Source organism: Pelobates fuscus, chromosome 5 (genome assembly GCF_036172605.1).
Source record: "Pelobates fuscus isolate aPelFus1 chromosome 5, aPelFus1.pri, whole genome shotgun sequence".
Taxonomy (NCBI): domain Eukaryota; kingdom Metazoa; phylum Chordata; class Amphibia; order Anura; family Pelobatidae; genus Pelobates; species Pelobates fuscus.
In genome coordinates, this window is record NC_086321.1 from 77,281,721 (window position 1) to 77,302,179 (window position 20,459).

Below are 20,459 nucleotides of genomic sequence, written 5' to 3' on the forward strand. Positions count from 1 at the left end.
TGGAGTATTGTACACAGTACTGGAGACCGTATCTCCAGAAGAATATTGATACTTTAGAGAGATTTCAGAGAAGGGCTACTAAACTGGTTCATGGATTGCAGGATAAAACTTACCAGGAAAGGTTAAAGGATCTTAACATGTATAGCTTGGAGGAAAGACGAGACGGGGGGGATATGATAGAAACATTTAAATACATAAAGGGAATCAACACAGTAAAGGAGGAGACTATATTTAAAAGAAGAAAAACTTCCACAACAAGAGGACATAGTCTTAAATTAAAGGGCAAAGGTTTAAAAATAATATCAGGAAGTATTACTTTACTGAGAGGGTAGTGGATGCATGGAAAGCCTTCCAGCTGAAGTGGTAGAGGTTAACACAGTAAAGGAGTTTAAGCATGCGTGGGATAGGCATAAGGCTATCCTAACTATAAGATAAGGCCAGGGACTAATGAAAGAATTTAGAAAATTGGGCAGACTAGATGGGCCAAATGTTTCTTATCTGCCGTCACATTCTATGTTTCTATGTTACAAAATTAAATGTATACATCCACATCTCTTTATTCTACAACTAGGCTCCATCTTAGCTATCTGTCAATCATTGTTTTCAGTTCTGTTTAGCACCTGGCAATCATCAAAAATAAAATATACAGAAAAAAAGAGAAATAAAGCAATGTTTCTATTTTGCTCCTTCATTTGCAATGTTTTCCCTGGATTTGCTTTGTCTGAACGGGAATGTTATGTTACCTGTTTATTCTTCTGCATGAGTTTAAAAGAAAATAGAACATCCACAAAAAGAATATCACAATTTATAGGCACATTTCAATATCTTATTCAATGGTATTAGTTTTAGAGCAGTGACTATTCCCCATTAACTGTGTCTTGTCCCCCCGCCCCTCTCCCACCATCCCCCTCCACCTTAGTAAGGTGTGAAGCTGAAGGTATACTAAAACAATCACTCAACATCAAACAATACTAACATACTTTTCCTTGAGATGGTATTTCAAACAAGAAATAGCTTGTTACATTCACATATTTAGCAGAAATGGGTTACAGCAAGTGTGGGCTAGGCAAGTCTTATATTCAGAGAGGGGGACGGGACAGACAGACAGTAAAAAAGTAGAAATCGTGTAATGTTTACCTAGTCCGACTTTTTTTTAGAGGGTATATCAGTGCATATTTATATAGTATCAACTGGAGAAAAGAATGAAGACGTCGAAACAAGTTATCAGACGGGCTGATTATCATATTGGCTTACAAAGCCTGGGGTTTCTTAAGATAAACAATATTTTAGGATGTTTATTCTGAAGCTGTGGGAATGTTAGAGAGCTTGAGTGGTTCTTTGCTGAAACGGTTAACATGCATCGCTAAAACTGTCAGTGTGGATCATTCTCTCATTTGAAGAATAATATTTTCCACTTACAATGTTGTTGTGGCATCACAAGCCTGTATGTTACTCTTTGCACTAGGAAAATAAAGAATACCGGTACGTTTTTTTTTGGGGGGGGGGGGTTCAAATTCCACTTAAAGGAACGCTCCAGACTGTTAGTGATTCATTCTTTGTTCTAAAACTATGCGAAAATGATACATTGAAAAAAAACTTAACATTGAACTCAGATTTAAAGGTCCTGTGTTTGTTGCAAATATAGTTGCTGTTTAACTTCTGAAATAGGCTCTCACCAAACCAGGAAGTGACTTGGCTCGCGTAAGGGGAATCGTGATTGGTCCATTTTGCGCTCAGAACTTACTTTTGCTACTGCTTTCTAGTGTCCAGTGAAATATTTCTCATTGAGAAGCATTGAAGACAAGGGCACTGCTAGGTTCTAAAAACACATAGGATTCACCCCAAGAGAAACCTTCATGATCCCTACCCTAACAGAAAGTTGTGGATATGTCATGATATCCTCATCTTTCTTTGTCCCCTCTTCTCTACCCATGAATAGTGTGCAACTAATGCACTCCAGAATCTCAATGAAAGCACAGCCAGACACAAGCACATACTGCACATTCATCATATTCAATGCAATCCCACCCATTTAATAGATTAGTGTGCATCAAAGTTCTATTCTCCAGCTCTCCCCTCTGACTGTCCTCCTAGGTAACCTGGCAGATCACTATAGTACTGGTCTTTTAAAAAAAAAAAAATAATTTATAGGTGGCTGCATTGAAAAGCAGCTTTCTGATGTGAAATAAAAAAATAAAAAAAAATAGCAAACAAAAGAAAAATTTAACACCCTCTGCCAACTGTATAGAGATGTAGGGCCTCAACCCTCAACCCTTTAGATTGCCGTTAAACTCTTCATAAGCAGTTTAGCAAATGGTTGCCTCACAGTGCTACTACTTCAGATGTTTATTTTAACTCCTGCCAACCTCAGCCAGTGTGTCATTGAACTTGACAGCAGTTGTAACCTAGCAGGGGCAAAGAACTTCTTGCACTCAATATGATGGGACATAAATTCATAAGAGTGCCTTGTTTGCTTTTTTTGTATTTCTTTCCTCTGACCTCTACACTGAGGAAGGTCAGAAGTCAAAAACCAGAACCGATTCATAGTTTTCCTTTATCAGCAAATTAGAGAGTTAAATTGCCAGGCAGCAGGAGCATTGACACCCACACAAAGTTATTCACTCAAAGGAGAATTTATTTATTATGGGTATTTATAAAGCGCCAACAGATTCCAAGCAGAGTAGCCAAAATAAAAACAAAGCTGAATTTTCCAGTTTGACAATAAGTTTGAAAATCACTTAAAATTCTTACTTCAATGAATGAGAGAGAGAGAATGCGTGCGTGCGTGCGCACCCCTTAACCCACTCAGTAATATGAAGGAGATATAGTGCATAGAGTACCCCATTTAAAGGGACACTGTAGGCACTGTAACTGCTTCATCTCATTGAACTGGCTATAACGCCTAGAAACCCCAGCGTTCAGCATTAAACTGTTGTAAATGTTTTAATGCTAAACGGTAGTCCCCAGCAGCCCACCCCTCTGCTTTTCGTAAAACTGATATTGGTCATTTTCATTATCTAGGAAAAAACAAAAAACTAAATGTATATATAATTTATATGATAAATAGCTAGACATTTAAGTAGAAGAAAATAGAGCATTCTGTGTGAGGCATATAATTGTAGGAAATAGTAACATTTTCATATGTTTAGGTTTCATTAATGCACATATTCAGAAACAGAGAAAAAGATGGGATGCAAAGTTTTTTTGTTTTTTTTAGAATTTTTTAGTTTCTGCCTTCAATGGATGTGCAATTATATCAATAAATAAAATGGTCATATAGCCAGTTTATGGGCATTTGATAGGAACTTTCTAATATTGTGGAAATGCAGCTCCCCAAATCTGCTTTCAGGATGTTAACATAATATAAGTATGTGGATGTAGAATTTAGGCTGAAATAGCTGAGTTAGGAAAATTCTCCAACTCAGTTATAGTCAAAACTTGACTATTTTAGCCTAGTTGTTTTAATTTGGATTACAATTTGCTACATTTTAGAGGTTAGTGAATATGTCCTTGTTAGTTTCTGTGAGTTCACAGCAGACCAGAAAAAATGGCTCACATAAGTGAATTAAATAAAAACAGAATTTTGTCTTGTCTTGCATTTGGTTAATTGGCAACTCATCAGAGGTCTGATTCCTGAGAAATGTATGAGATGAATGAGGATTGTAATCAGCATACCTTACACACTTTAATTTTAGAGGGTGTGTATGGGGGCAGGTTTGTTCTGAGAAATTTTAGGTTACTTACTAATCACTACTTATGTGACTAAAATGTAATTTAGAACGAGAACAATGTATCTTATTTACGAAGACTGATTTCAAACACATTTGTTATACTCTCAAGCATAGCAACAATATGGAGGTCCTAGAAAAGAGGGAAGAGGTCTATAGGGATTTGGGTCCAAAATAGGGACTGTCCCTTCTAAAGAATGATAACTGGGAGGTATGAATCAGGTTTTTCTGAGCATATAGACATTTTTTTCAAGGTGACACTAAAGCCTCCAAATGGACATAACAGAAACCTCATGTGCAAGTGCTCCATCTAAAGTTGCCCTACCAAACTTGGTTTTATGGACCATTAATAAAGTCCATCTAGTTAGCTCAGTTTTCAAGCCTCTCCATAATATTTTACCAATATGCTCTTGAAGGTTTAGGAAGGATCTGATTGTTCACAGGTGTGCAGGATTGCCGATGATTGACTGCTGTTTACACTTTCTGTTTTAGCTGCCTTTTTTGTGTTAAGAGAGGGAGGGGGAAGTGAAGATGTATATCCTGTGATGACTAACTAGTATGCGAAAAGAACCATTTAGAGTTTTAAAAAAACAAAATATGCCATAAAACAACAAAGTAGCTGCACCCTGTACTATAGATCTAGAAAAGATTGGGGCCAACTTCTCCCAAATGTGAGATTCTATTTTTTAGCAACACAAGCAGACATATTTCAGCTGGGTAGACACTGAGGATATACTATTATTTTCACCATTTATGATACCAGCTTTGTATATTATAGGGAATAAAGGCAGGAGATAGAACACCTGAACCAGTTTTCCCCTTCCTCTCTCTCTGTCTAGCATGAAGTACTACATTTTCAGTTTATTCCTCTCTGTCTAGGTCTAGGACATATAAGTAAAAGTTAACATCTGCTTCTAAAAATAAAAGTGAATCCATATGTTTAATGTTAGCTTGTCTAGCACAATTTGTTCATTTGCCATTCATCTGTTAAGCGCCCCACTGTCCTAGAGATGTAAACCAGTAACTATCAAAATTCTAAAACCCTGTGAGAGAAAGCAATCATGCAATAGCCAGTATACTTAATCAGTTTAAAATCTCTAAATATCCCCAGGTCCCAACCAGGGTTTTCCAGGACAACTGCGACTCGACCCCTTGCTCAGCTTTTGCTAATGTGGAAGTTCCTCTTCTGTATTAGCAGTGTAAATGTTATCCATATTTTAACTCTCTTTGTCAGTTGTCAGCTGATCCTTTAAGAGTATATAAATGTGTGGTACGAGAAACTTGTGGCTTGCCACATTGTGTTCGTGGCTCTGCAAATTTTAACTTTCTTAAACAACCTGTTTTTTCATTATTATTTTTTTGTTATTGTCACAGCTGGACATCTTAAAGGAAATGGTAAAGCAACAATAACAAAATAAAATGTCCCACATGGAGCCTAGGAAGATGTGGGCCTACTGGTAGAGATCGCCCTGACAGGACCATAGAGATTGGATTAAAACTGTGGTTGCAGTAACCTGCAGGCCCTCACGGGCAGGGGTGTTGAAGTTTGATTTGGAATGATAAGCTATCAAAGATAAATTTAATTTGTGACCATTTTCCTACCCCAGATGTACTCTGTATGTTGTTGCTTAAGTGGGTTTAGGACACTGTGCATGGCATAAAGATAAACAATGCAGAAACCATTAGCTACCGCCATGTTGGTTTAATTACTTAACATAGCATTTTCTACATAAAATGTATAATGATAAATATTGGTTTTCTAACATTGTGAACTCAGAGAAACAGAGTGAACCAGAGGCTAATGGAACATTAACTTTTTTTTTATAAGTTCCACAATGTAATATTTATATGTCAAAGTGCACTTTCAAAGCACCAACAAAAAAAATATAAAAAAAATAAAAAGAGAAATAATTCTTGTGTGTCTTTTAGTTACTCTTCTTTAGTAGGACAAATTAAAATAACTTCTTGCTCAGTTTATGGAAGAATGCTTGCAGTGCATGTGATCTGATTGATTGCTACAATTATATGTGCTGAGAGCTGAGCAAACAAAGGGCAACAATTATCTTCTCTTGTAGCTTTACTCCACTGACACGGTTCTTGAAATCGTTCAGAAATCAACAATGTCACTACAAGATTTTCTTTATTCATTGGAGAGATGAAAAGCAGAAATATAAGTTTCATGTCGCATAATTTAATTCTGCATGTGCAGTTACTGGACACAATCACCCATTTCAGTACCAACAACATATAACGACTGTCGTCAACCTAAACAGCCTCCACTGATCACAAAGGAGGTAAACAGCTTTAAAAGCTTGCAACAAATTATCAAGAATTGTGACCAAAATAAGTGTTCAAGTATTATCTATAAACAGTACTATAGTGGAAAAGCTATCTCATATAGTTGCTGGGATTGGAGTGAGAGGATGTGCCAGTGATGTTTTGGGAACCACTGGTGATGCAGTTGGAAGTGGGTCCGGTCAAAACTGGCTTGCGAGTCTGGTACCCATGCTCATCAAGGTGACTGCCAATCTTGCTGTCCACTATGTGGCTACCATACATTTGCACACATTTCTGCTGAATCACTCTGTTTTACCAAAAACAGACCCTGAATGCATTACTTACAATGCGAGTGCAGTTAATTACCTGCTAACGCTGCATTTTAGATTGATTTCACTTGGTGTCTCCAGAAGATGAACACCAGATAACAATCCTGGGACAGCGAGAGAGAGGCCCATACCGAATCAGTAACAGTTGGGGGTATGAATCAAATGACTTGCAATGACAAATGCATTTTATTTTTCATCAGAAAAGCAGCACAAAATACTACCTATCTATTGTGGTAGTAGATCTGCTAGCAAATCTATGGATTGGGAGAAAGCCATATTTTAAAATATGTATTTTCCCCACCTATCAGCCAATTTTGTGGCATAGATTCTATGCTGAAGAATTGACTAACATAGGAGAGCAGAAAAGACCTTCTACAGGTGTTGTTTCTCCTCTCCAACGATGTTGTTATGGCAACTTTATAGCCGGCATTCTAAGAGCTGGCTAGGGAGTAAGGAAACAGAGTGACTGACGTCTCCCCATTCAAACGCCAGCCTGCTGGTAAGGATGCCAACATGTCGGCGTCATAGAGGGAGTTTGCCTTGATTGGGGAAGCATCCTCAAGCAGGGTAAATGGAAAAACACCAAAACCAAAGCAGAAAGAAGGGCAGACTAGAGTTGGGTGTTATAGAAGAGCAATACTCACAAAGCGGAGCACATAGTGATACTGAATTGGAAATAAGGTGAATATATCTCAATATTTCACATTTAATACATAATGTATTTCTCTGATACATGTTTTATTCAATGTATGTGGGTCCGATATTGGTAAATTTCAATGACATGACAGGTTCACTTTAACCCCTTAAGGACACATGACATGTGTGACATGTCATGATTCCCTTTTATTCCAGAAGTTTGGTCCTTAAGGGGTTAAAAGATCCCTGTTACTGCAAAGTTAAATATATTTGTTTACCAAAGAATTCTATTCTGTTAAAATGTCTTGTAAAGTATTAATCATTATCATTGCTTTCATAACTCATTAAATTATCACTATTAGTACTATTTACAGGGTTATACTTGACATAATGAATTTTAGTAAATTAAAATTACACAAGTGAGACTTAATTAGCCAATTTTTAAACATTCTCCAACTCCGCAATATTCACAGCTCGTCTATTTTAGCCTCCAAGTGAATAAACCTGTATAGCATCTATAAAGCTCCAACATATTCCATGGTGTTGTACAACTGAAAGAAACCAGACAACGTGAACTTAACATCTGCATTAACAAAATGTTTATACAGTTGAATAGAGGCCTTACAATCTTTGGCAAAAATGCCAGGACATGTTGGGATCAGGGACCTTCCTGGGACATATGTCAAGTGGAAAATCTTGAAGATACATTGCAGGACAAATAGAGATCAGGGGTCAAATTTGTGGAGTTTGGAAACTTATTTGTGCTTTGAAATTGTTTTAAGAACTAAATGAAGGCTGTTGACCGAAAAGCCATTCGTGTAGAGTGATGGTGCAATAAAGGCTACAAATTTCTGCCAAGATAGGCTGGACATTTCAGTTTGCTCTGTGTATATATTTGCAAGTGGTTTGTGAACTCCTCGCTGAGGCATTGCTGTCCCCCATGTAAACATTCCATGAGCTGATTTCTATAGAGTCTGCAAGTTAATAATTATTTGCATGTTAATGTGTTTGCATTCTCTAAAGCACTGTGTATGTTTTCATTGCAGGTTTCGAAGTAATGGCTCTGTGGCTTATTCTAGTTTCACTGGCTTTGGCCTGTGGAGATGAATCATTTCCCACTGAAGACGGTGAGTCTTGGCTTAGTGCCGTATCATTTACTATTATGTGAATGTTTCATTACCACAGTATTTGAGTTTTACCTATAATTGTGTAGTTGTGTAGAGTACTCGTGATTCCAAGCATTAGTGTTGGCTATTTAAAAAAATATATACATATTTTTTGACAGTTTGGGAGCTAGACTTGTTCTATAGTTATACCTTTAGAATCTATGGTATGAAAAGAGACATGGCACTAGAAACTCAGAGCCATAATATGGAGGGTTGGAATGACATCTACAATCATGTGGGCACTAAAATTGGGGGAATAGGGCACTATTTACACCTCATGAATGTATAAATCTATCCTAATGTCACTGATGTGGGAAATTCCATCTAGCAGAAACAGTAGTAGAGATTTTAAAGGGACACTGTAGTCACCTAAGCAACTGGTTAAGGAGGCAGTTTTGATGTCTAGATCATGCCTGTGCAGTGTCACTGTTCAATTTTCTGCCAATTAGGAGTTAAATCATTTTGTTTATGCAGCGTGTGACTTATACAGCCTTCTTAAACACTTCCTATAAAGAGAGGTCTAATGTTTATACTTCCTTTATTGCAAATTCTGTTTCATTTAGAATGTATCATCTCCTGCTCTGTTAATAGCTTGCTACACCCTGCAGGAGCCTCCTGTGTGTTATTCAAGTTCACTATACAGAGCAGGAAATAAAACCCTTTAAAGTAAGTAAACATTTCATTGAAAATTAAACCATTTTGTTTTCATGCAGGCTGTGTGAGTCACAGCCAAGGAAGGTGTGGCTAGGGCTGCATAAACAGAAACACAAGTGATTTAATGGCAGTGAATTGAGCAGTGAGACTGCAGGTGCATGATCTATACACTAAAACTACTTCATTGAGCTAATGTTTTTTTGGTGACTATAGTGTTATTTGACCATACCTTTTTTTTTCTAACAGAAAAAGATGAGCTTCCACTAGCTAGGCCCTGTGCAGCAAAACACCTTTGTTTTACAATAACGTGCTCTAGACTATGACTTTATTAATGATAAGCAGTAATTGGCAGACTTGTGCAAAGATTTGTTTTGACCATAAATTAATCTATTTGTATGAATGAAAATAATTTTAATCCACATCCGAATTAATGGATTAGTCCGTAAAATACAACTTTCACTAGACGTGTTGAATAGTTTGGGTGTGTATTAAAGGGACTGTTTAAGCACCATAACAACATAAGCTAAATGAAGTTGTTATGGTAGCTTATTGTTGTTATGGGGCTAAAAGGCCCTCTGGTGCACTCGTATCTCAAAGTTGCCTCCAGCGTCAATCCTCAGGTGACTCCTTATTCACAAAACTGGCTTGGAAAAGGCAAGTTTCATTCCTAGCCAGTTTTGTGAATGGGAAGTCACTGATTGGTTGAGAGCATTAGCTGACCACTCTCAACCAATCAAACCCTTGAAGGCAAGAAGGTAAGAGTGTGTCCAGGGACCTCCTAATTTAGATTAAATTGTTATGGTGCCTGGAGTGTTCCTTTAAAAACATTTGTTTTGTGTGGAACTAATCTGTTTATGGGCGAAACATATATCCGCATGAGTTAAATTAATGGACTGTAGATGGACTCTACTCTAATTTACCCTTTGGTTTCATGGTGTCACACTTTGATATTTTATCATATAATTCCATTAACGTTATTGATGTCAAAATAGACTTCTTGACCACACCCACCTCTAAAAAAATCAGACTTGTCAGTAAATAGCTGCTGGGACTTAGTAGAGCTGCCAGATATTAATGAAGGCAGATTCTGTCACCCTCTACTTATCCCCTTGTTCAGAGGTGTTGGGTGAGAGTGTCCGAGAAGGAGAGGGTAGAAATGCTTTGGATTAGCAGTCGCTGGAGTGATATGGATAGAGTGTGGAAAGTAATGCTATGGGTGAAGGAATAATTACACAAAGGTGTGAGGGTAGAGTTACAGTGAAAATCAATGAAGATTGATTCATGTGAACCAAAGTACAACTGTTTTCATAAAGAAGAGACAGAAACATCATTATTATCTAACTGGTGATTGCTTGTTGATCTATTTAGCTGTATCATTGTTCTGCTCTGTTTTTATTAACACACTATGACTTCCATTTTTAATGAGCTGTGAAGATGTTTATATGTATTAAACTTGTATTAATAGTGCCTACTATTTCAGTGTTGTTCCTCTTTAGCACAGCTTATTAACCCATTAACTATTGTTGAACTGTCGTGCAGTGTTTTGTAAGAATCATAAATTGTTCACATAAAAGATGCCACATCTGGGGGTAAGTCAAAACGGGTGCAATCCTTTGACATGTACTGATTAACTACCAATGTATCTCTTGAACGCCTGTACTTATATCAAGAGTTTAAAAAAACAAAAACACCGAGCAATATTGGGGCAAAAAGCAAAATGTGTTGCAATCACTCGTTTCAATAGTAAGTGTGGAAATGTAATACTTTGTCCTTTAATCATTCCAGATGTAACTTGCTAAATATGGTTCATAATCTGTTGTGTTTTTGTTCGTTTATTTTGTTATTTTTTTTATTTTGTGGCTTCTGGGAAAGACTTCTTAGTTATAGCCTGGCTTTACTGTAATGAAACCAGAAGTCATTTGGTTCTTCTGGTTCACACAAGGCAGAGTTTCAAACATGGAGACAATGAGTAATCCAAATTTTGATGTCTTTCTGGGTCAAAGACTTATAAACAGACAAAGAAAAACAATTGCCTTTTGACATTAAGATAATATTCATCAGATGTGTGAAATATGAAATTACAGGCTCTAGTGCTTTTTGTGTCATGTTGTGCAGTATAAACACACAGTTTATTAATTCCTCATTATGAGAGTCTTAAACGTAGGGGTGTGGGTTAAGGGAGCAGCAAAATCCCTTGTTTATCATTGTTTTTGGTGGGGGGGAGACAAAGAAAAAAACAACAACACTTTTGCTAAAAGTAAATATACTACAGGTAGCCCCAGTTTTAGAGCTAAATAACAAACGGTTATAATGTTCGTATAATGTTTTGTCTCTGTACGTATTCTATGAGTTAGGAGGAATCTCCCGGTGTACTGGTCCATGACTCTCTCTTTCCTTCTGGAGATTTATCCCATGGAAATCGAGACTCATGCACCCTCCACAGTCTGGCAATGTTTAAGACCAAACTCACTCTGCAATGGTGTGCATTGTTTATTCTTCTCTCTCTACTGTTCTTTCACTCCCCTTTCATCTACTCTCTTTTCCTCTTCTACCTCCCTCGCTTCTTGACGGTCACTCCCAGGACATCTCCTCTTAATCCTTTTCTCGACAAGGTATTGGAGTGGTGGTGGAAAGTGGTCACCAACTTGTGGTTACATGCCTTAAGCCATGCTCACTCCTTATATCTCATACCGATACTGGACATAATACTTTGTAGTCCCCAACCATGGCTCTGAAGATCTCATCTCTTAATACCAAAGGCCTAAATGCCCCACGTAAATGATGCACCCTCATGAGGGAACGCAAATGCCTGAACCCAGACATTGCATTCATTCAGGAGACACACCCCCCAAAATCTGCTCAGGTCTCCATTCGGGATCAGAACTATACCATGGCCAAAGAAGCTAGGGCCTACCGAAAATGTAGCAGAGTACCTATTATAATCCACAAAAGATGCCCATTAGTTATATCCCAGATATATAACCAACTCTCTGACCCTGAGGGCCAGTACATTCTGGTTACAGGCCGGATCCATTCGCACAATATCCACCTCATCAATGTATACGCACCCAACACCCCTTCGTATATATTGAGGAGGTGGAAAGTGTGCAAATCCACTTCTGGGAACAGATTGCGGAAATGGTTGCGTACCTATCATCAGGAGGCAAACTCTAAAACCCAGGGGTCAAGTCCTGGGGAAAAAAGTGTGGGAACTCCCCCCCACCAAAAACCCACTCGTATGCATATATAAACGCGTGCACACACATACACTCACAGACACACACATGCACTCAGACACTCACAGACGCACACACATACTCAGACACTCACACAGTGGTGTATTTTAATTTTGTGCTGCCCGAGGCATGACTATACCTGAGAACCCCCTAATCTAAATTTACCACCCCTTCCTGTCAAGGGCGCACCGCTTCCTGATTAAGAACCCACCCCTTCCTCTTTAGACTCCACCTTTTCCTGCTCCTTTTAAAGAAATACTATAGTGCCAGGAAAACAAAGTTGTTTTCCTGGCACTATAATTCCCTGTAGTGCCCCCCCCTCCCTCATGTTCTCCCCTCCCCCACTCGACACTGATGGGGTTAAAATCCTATGGGTATTTAGCAGATGCTGGATGTCCTCATGCACAGGGTGAGGACGTCCAGCATCAGTTAGGCGACTTTTGGTCACCTAACCACCCGAAAGTCCCTCTAGTGGCTGTCTGATAGACAGCCACTAGAGGTGGAGTTACCCCTCAAGGTAATTATTGCAGTTTCTGAGAAACCACAATAATTACACTTGCAGGTTTAAGGGGACTGGGACACTGCACCCAGACCACTTCAATGAGCTGAAGTTGTCTGGGTGCCTATAGTGTCCCTCTAAGCACACTCTCTGACAGACACCCACACTGGCAGATACACACTGACAGTAACACACACACTCAGTGACAAACACACAGACATCAATGATTTGACACACACACACATTCACTGACACACACTCATTCATTGACACAGAGACACACACAAACACACTGACAGACACACACTAATAGTCACACACACACTAAATGATAAACAGACTCTCACTGATTTGACAGACACTTACAAACATACACTAACAGAAGCACATACACGCAAACATGTGCATACACTAACAGAAGCACATACACTTTACGCACACACACGTGCATGCACTAACAGAAGCACATACACGCAAGCATGCATACACTAACAGAAGCACATACATTCATACACACACACGTACATACGCTAACAGACGTAAATACACTCATACACACACTGACACAAACACACACATACACCAACAGACATGAACTAACATACACACACATACATAGACTAACAGACATACACACACACACTAACAGACATACACACACACATACACTAACAGACATACACACATACACTAACAGACATACACACACATACATACACATACACACATACACACACACACACACACACATACACACATACACATACACTAACAGACATACACTAACAGGCATACACACACATACATAGACTAACAGACATACACTAACAGACATACACAAATACACTAACAGACATACACATACACTAACGGACATACACTAACAGTCATACACACACATACATAGACTAACAGACATACACTAACAGACATACACACATACACTAACAGACATGCACACACACATACATACATACACATACACTAACAGACATACATACACTAACAGACATACACACACACACATACATACACATACACTAACAGACATACATACACATACACTAACAGACATACATATATACAAATTATTCAAATTAACATTGCCCACCCACCCAGCCTCCCTACCTTTTAGGAAAGCTGGCATGGATGGGTCCCTGGGGTCCAGTGGGGCTGCAGTGAGGCGGGCTGCTCTCTCCCTGTCCTCTCTGCTCCCTCTCGCCGCGTGGGTTGTCTGCTGATGCAGGGAGCCGGAATATGACGTCATATTCCGGCTTCCTGCATCAGAAAATGGCGCGCGGTGAGAGGGAGCAGAGAGGACACAGCTCCCTCACCGCGTGTGACAGGGAGAGAGCAGCCCGCCGGGGAGGGGGGGCAATCAGGTGGCCCCCCCATGACAGGGGGAACAGAGGGCATTTGGGGGCGGCATTTTTTGCTGCCCCCTGAGTGCCTGCAGGGGGAACGGCGTTCCTGCTGTGAAAAAAGTGCAGGAACGCCGTTCCCACAAATTCCTGCAGGACTCGAGCCCTGCTAAAACCTCCATCTGTGTCACAATGCAAGAACAGTCTTATAAAATTATGTTTAAATGGTACACCACACCAGTGAAAATATATATCATGAAAAAGACCCCTTGGATCTCTGTTGGAGAGACTGCGGGTTTAGGGGAAAAAAGAGAAGGGAGGAAACCGCGCCCTAGATATATACAGATGTGGATATATATATATATATATGTACACAGAAGTAGTAGTTATGGTCTCTTATGTAGTTGAACTCAAAGAAAACAAAACATAAAATGATAATAGTGCAGTATGTCAAAGTATAGAGGGTGCGTGGATAGATATCAGGAATAATCCACACTCACATTGCCCAGAGCTAACTTAGAGCTCAGCTGTTTACACGCCTGGACGGAACAATCCCCGTCTAAGGATATGTAGATATCTTGACAATCTCAGGTAGGCAATATGTAGAAAAATAAGAAAATCCAGATGGTGCAGTATGTACTGATAAAATATATAAATAAATAATAAAATATTGTACTCACATTTGCTACAGCAGAACTTGCTCTAGTCTCAATAGCATAGGTGGTATAGTACCCACCAAGGAGCAGGATGGTAACCAGGAGCAAAAAATAATAAAATCCAAGTATAGTACAATGGATAAAGACAATTTATTAAACACAAATATATTAAAGAATTAAAAGTCTATGTAAAAAGTCTATAAAGTCTATAAAAGTCCACTTTACGCGTTTCACCTGTAAAGGCTTCCTCAGAAGTGTGGAAAATGTCCTGGTCCCGTTCGTTTATATAAGAGTCCTATTAATGATGATTTCTTCCTGGTGTGTGTAATTGGAATTTCCTGTAACCAACGGTGAAACGCACACGTCATACCGGAAGTGACGCGGCGTGGTGGATCCGTGGTTAAATTTGCGTTCCATATATGGAACGCATACAGAACTACTAAAGTAATGTTGCGTTCCATTGGAGTGATAGGAAAAAAGTATTTCTTGATATAAGTAATATTTATTAGGGTGAGCCGGTTACAAGTTCTTTCGGATTCATCCTAGACGTTCGCTTATGTCGCCCCGGAAGTGACGCGGCATTAGGGGCCGTGGATGTCAATGCGTTTCACGTGTGGAACGCAAATGCTGCCGAAAATGATTCCGGTATGCATTCTTATTGAGAGAAAGCAGTCTTCAATAAACTAATCTCAGAAAAAGAGAGATATGTTTGTTGGTCATATGAACTTTAGTATCTTAACAAGCAATATTAAAAAATAATGAGTATAAGAAGTATGGACATAATAAACGTGAAAATAAAATATAAAATCAGGTTTGAAAAAACATTAGTAATACATCAAATATATACAATACAAATAACGGATATAGTTAAAAATCTGATATAGACTTTAATTAAAAACAAACAAGTGAATGTGCAAATATACAATAACACCTAGTTTATAGGTACAAGTCTGAACAAAAATATGACATATAAACAAGATACAAAACAATGAGTAAAAACATGCAGCACCTAATAATGTAAGTGAAGGGGTGGAGAATCTGATCAAGGTACAACATAAAATGGAGAATGTATAAAAGTAAAGAATGTATAATTATGAATAAAACACCATGGGTTATAATTTATTATAAAAAAATTGAATAAATCGAATTCTATATTTAATCCATTAGGGTGGAGGGTGTCCATATTAAAAACCCACTCCATCTTTTAGGGGATAGGGGAACCTATACACATATGTGGTGAAGCTGCCCGAAGGTCTTTAATTTTGGCTGGAGGTCAACACACTCATATCCCAAATTGTCCCTAAACATATCGATCTGAACCTATGGGCTTTCCTGCTTGCTAAGCCGCTTGACAATTGGACCAGGGCTGAACAACAACTCTTTAACAAAATTACACTTGCTGCTAGAAGGGGCCTGGCTCAAGACTGGCTGAAATCCACTACACCTCCCATTAACACAGTTATTATTAAAGTTAAATAACAATATATCATGGACAAACTAAAGGCCCAAGTACGAGGGTCTATGAAGACCTTCACTAAAGTGTGGGAACCCTGGGAAACCTATGTGAACACCTGATAGGAGACATCCCCTGCGCTCTCCCCCTCGCCACCTATTCTTCTGTACACTCTCTTCCTTTCTTTCTTATTTTCTCCTCTATTCTTTTTCTCATTTCATCTCCTGCGATTCTCTTATTACTCATAAAATCCTTGAAAACCAGGACGGGGCTACCTGAATGCTGTCTAGCTACTGAAACGCTTGTACTTATTTATAACATTCTCTGATGCCTTACATCTTGTCTTCTATTTTTTAAGCAACCCTGTATCTTTATTGTACATGCCAAGATGTATGTCCTCTGAAATGTCTCATGTGTTTTCTGAAACAAAATAAAGAATTTAAAATAAATAAGTAAACGTAATGGGGTGACAAAAAAACAAAAATGGACTTCTCCAAAAACCTATCTGCGACATAAACACTACAATAGACTGTAGTCGTCATGGTACTCAGAATGTTCCTTTAATGAAAATTCAATAATAAAAATGCAATACTGTTATTGTACATAGAGTATGGTAACTAGGGTTACCTCCATACTCGTTGTGATGTCCTAGTGAAAAATGATTAACCACCAGTGTGGCAATGTAGAATCTTTTTATCCACACGGGATCTTAAGCTGCTTTATATTTAGTAGAGTAGATATGAAGACTTGTTAGTATAGCTAGACAGCTTGGCTACTGGTAGCTGCCAGAGTTGGTACCTGTTCTGGTAGTCCCAAAGTGGAGATGAGGATTTAGGTCCCTAACAGATTCTGCAGACACCAACAGAAATTACCCTTAGATGTCTGATCTACAGGGCTATCTTAATGAATCGGCACAAGTATAGGCTTGAAAACGTTTCAGTATATTATTCTGGGAGATTTATTCAGAACCTTCAAACCCTTTTTATTAAAACATTTAGGTGGACTAAACTAAATCTCAATAACAGCTGTTATCTGTACATGCGATTTTGCTGTTGCATATACACATCTTGACCTTGACGAAAACAATGTATACGTGCTAATTGTACATAAGCAAGACAAAATCAACACACATACTTTTTTATAGCCGTAAAACTATACTAAAGTTCTTCTGATATTAACAGTCCATGTCAGGGGCAACCCTCGCTACCTACTAAACGTTTGTGTGAATTCATCTCTACTGTGCATTATGTTTTTTAATGTTTAAAAACTGATTTTGTTGAAGTCATTAATAATTCTAACCTTAATTTTATCCATGATTTACATTTGTATTCCTGTGAGTGGCTGTTTAGGCAGGTACCCAGTGCATTGCTTTGCCCGGGAGCCTATGATGCTGTTAAGATGGCCCTGCTGGTCTACTGTCAGCAAAGACTGACTTTAAAGCATAACATGCTCAGAATGAATATACACAAAAATAGGATGTGGATGTGAAATGAACACATTTCCTTTAGAATTCCAGAGAACAAACAAACAAAGTGTTCTGTTTTTACATTCTAACAACCAGCAAGAAGAAACATGATCTGAAACTCAGTACTCAAATATCCATATTACCTTAGAAGAAAACAGTCTCACTCTCAGTATGGCCATGATAACATTACTGCTACACTTTGAAAATATTCAATAAAAGATTATACATATATAAAAAAAAAAAACATTTTAAACAAAAAAATGCTGATTAATGCTCAGGAAACCCCAGAATCCCACAACTATGTAGCCTCACTTGGATGTAAGCCATATATGTATAGGCTCATTTGATCTTTGTAAAGGAAGGAAAGCCGCTTAATGACACAATCATTTTTTGTGCTCTCTTTTAGACAGGACAGGGGGATTATATGTAATTTGGGCTTGTAATAGGGGGTAGCTCGACCTAAAACATACACACAGATACATGATTAGATACTTTTCTTCTCTTCTGTGAGTAATAGTAAATATATAGGAAACATGTTTTAGTGTGTAATTTGCTCTTCATTACAGTTTATTTTGAAAATGAAATGATTAATAAAAGTATGTATATATTATTGTATATAGTGTATTGTTCTATGTTATTGTGCTTTAGAGTTTTACTTATTCACCTTTTATATCTTTGTTTTTGTGTCTTTTCTACAACATATCTAAATATACATTTTCATCAATACATACAGTTACATAGTTACATAGCTGAAAAGAGACACGCGTCCATCAAGTTCAGCCTTCCTCACATTTGTTTTTTGTTGTTGATCCAAAAGAAGGTAAACAAACCCAGTTTAAAGCAATTTTGTAACAAACTAGGAAGAAAAAAAAAACGCCTTGACCCCAGAATGGCAGTCAGATTTATCCTTGGATCAAGAAGCTATTATCCTACATTGAAAGATTATATCCTTGAATAATCTGTTTTTACAAGTATGCATCTAGTAGCTGTTTGAACATCTGTATGGACTGTGATAAAACCACCTTTCAGGCAGAGATTTTCACATCCTTAGTTCTTACAGTAAAAAAAAAACTTTTTCTTAGACAAAATCTTCTTTCTTCCAGTCTATGTTTGGATGTTTAGTTTAAAGGGATCTATCATTCAGAGAGAAATGTTGGATGGCAGTTTAGTCCAAACTTTATCTACCATAGTGTTTCGTTAGTGTTGTGATCTATTTGTTTAGTTGTACCATAGTCCTGTCCCTGTTACTTGTTATGTGTGCAAACTGCTCGTTTACTCAATGAATTATAATAATAAGTACTCTGTAAGCAGAGTAATCCCTTACCAAGCCAGATTTGGCTTTTCTCGTTGGTACCCACTGCCAAATCTATATTATTTATGGTATTGGCTTACATAATTATTGTGTCAGCATATACTCTGCATTACCCAGAACAGCAAAAATACCAACGTATCTAGCAATCTGTACACAGAAGACAGAACATGCTTCCATCCTACATACCTTGAAAAATGCTTAAAATGTAAACATAGCTTATGATAGCAGATAAGAACTGACTCGCACATTTTCTTTGCCATCTTGGTACAAAAAACAAAAAAATGTGCCTAACTATTCTTTGAAAATGAGCCTCTCATATTTATTGATTCATATAATGTTAATCAAATTGCTAATAAATGTATTCAAAAATACTGTAAAATTTTGTAAAGAGCCAGTTCAAGGATCAGGGTTTCAAGATATGAATTTCGGAGCTCAAAAGTACTCTTTATATCAGTTAAACTAATACGACTTGCATTGTTCAGGGACTGCATGATTCGATAAAAAACAAAGTAACCTTGTGAATATAAAAAAGTTTTGTTGCAGTGTCTATTTTACGAGTACTGCGATCCTGTGATACCTGGTTTTTAAAGCAGAATGTGAGACAACTGACAGTATAACGCTTTATTACTAGTGATAGATATCGGTGTGGTGCCTGAAGAATCAGGAGTGCAGACGTAGTCCTATATTAAAGGGACATTTGCAGGGTGGATTTATGATCCAGTTACCCATAGATATTATTATTATTTTTATTTTTGAAGGGCCAGGACTCCCAGACATATAATATACTTTTCTGTTTTTTTGAGACCTAGCGATCTCTCCTTTTCTAGCCTTGTTTAGATTTCTATGGGTGAATTGCACCAGTTACTCATAGAAATCTGTTGGTGAATGAGTAATTCAGCTGCACACAGCACCTCATTCTTTGATAACAATGAGAACCGCTTTCTCATGTGAATAAATACCACCACCAGCAGTTTCCCTGCACTTTCACAGGAGTTTCACAGATATTTAATTAATGTCAGCTGCAGTGCAAATGCATGAGATTGAGTACACTAATTCCAAAGGGATAGAAATCTGTGATCACATTGCTACAAGTTTCCAATCATTATTAAAGGGACAATCTACTGCTTAAATACAAAATAAATTTGAATCACTATTTAGTATATATACCCCAAATGAATACTTGCATGCATTTACTTATGCATTTTTTTTAAAATTGTAGTTATATCTAAAACATATAGATACACCTGTAGTTCTATTGTCTGAAGCCTTGCCAGGCACACCCCTTCTAACCCTGCCCAGACTTCCTGCATCTGTCCAATCACAGACTTCCCAATACAGTTCAATTAGATCAAATCGGGATGAAGTGGTCTGGGTGATTAGTGTCCCTTTAAGTCTAAAATAGTTAAGCTGTGACTTAATGTCTTAGCTGTGACTCGATGGATACAAAGCTAAGGTTATATAATTTCTCCCAAAAAAAGCAGTGTTCCTAAATTTTGCATTTAGGAACACATATCTGCCATTACCTCTTGTACCCCACTCCCTCGAGAATGTACACTCATCTGAATAGGTACATCAATACCCTCTTGATGCAATGATATGTCTGTTAGTCAACATAGAATTTGTTGGGACTTTATAGCTAATAAAAAGAATTTCAATTTGATATTCTATAGTGCTTTACTACTGAGAT

At 37.8% G+C, this 20,459-nt stretch overlaps 1 protein-coding gene across 3 annotated transcripts in view; it reads left to right on the forward strand.

The window, feature by feature from the left end:
- The window catches only part of GHR (growth hormone receptor), a 191,032-nt gene that overhangs the window by 32,813 nt on the left and 137,760 nt on the right, over positions 1-20,459 (forward strand). For 2 of the 3 annotated variants that reach the window (XM_063454010.1, XM_063454012.1), the window contains exon 2: positions 8,017-8,097. In XM_063454010.1, coding sequence (XP_063310080.1) covers positions 8,028-8,097 — 70 coding nt within the window. In that variant the 5' untranslated portion in view covers positions 8,017-8,027. Of the gene's footprint in view, positions 1-7,869; positions 7,913-8,016; positions 8,098-20,459 lie in introns of those variants that run through there. The other variant, XM_063454011.1, reaches the window with a different exon arrangement.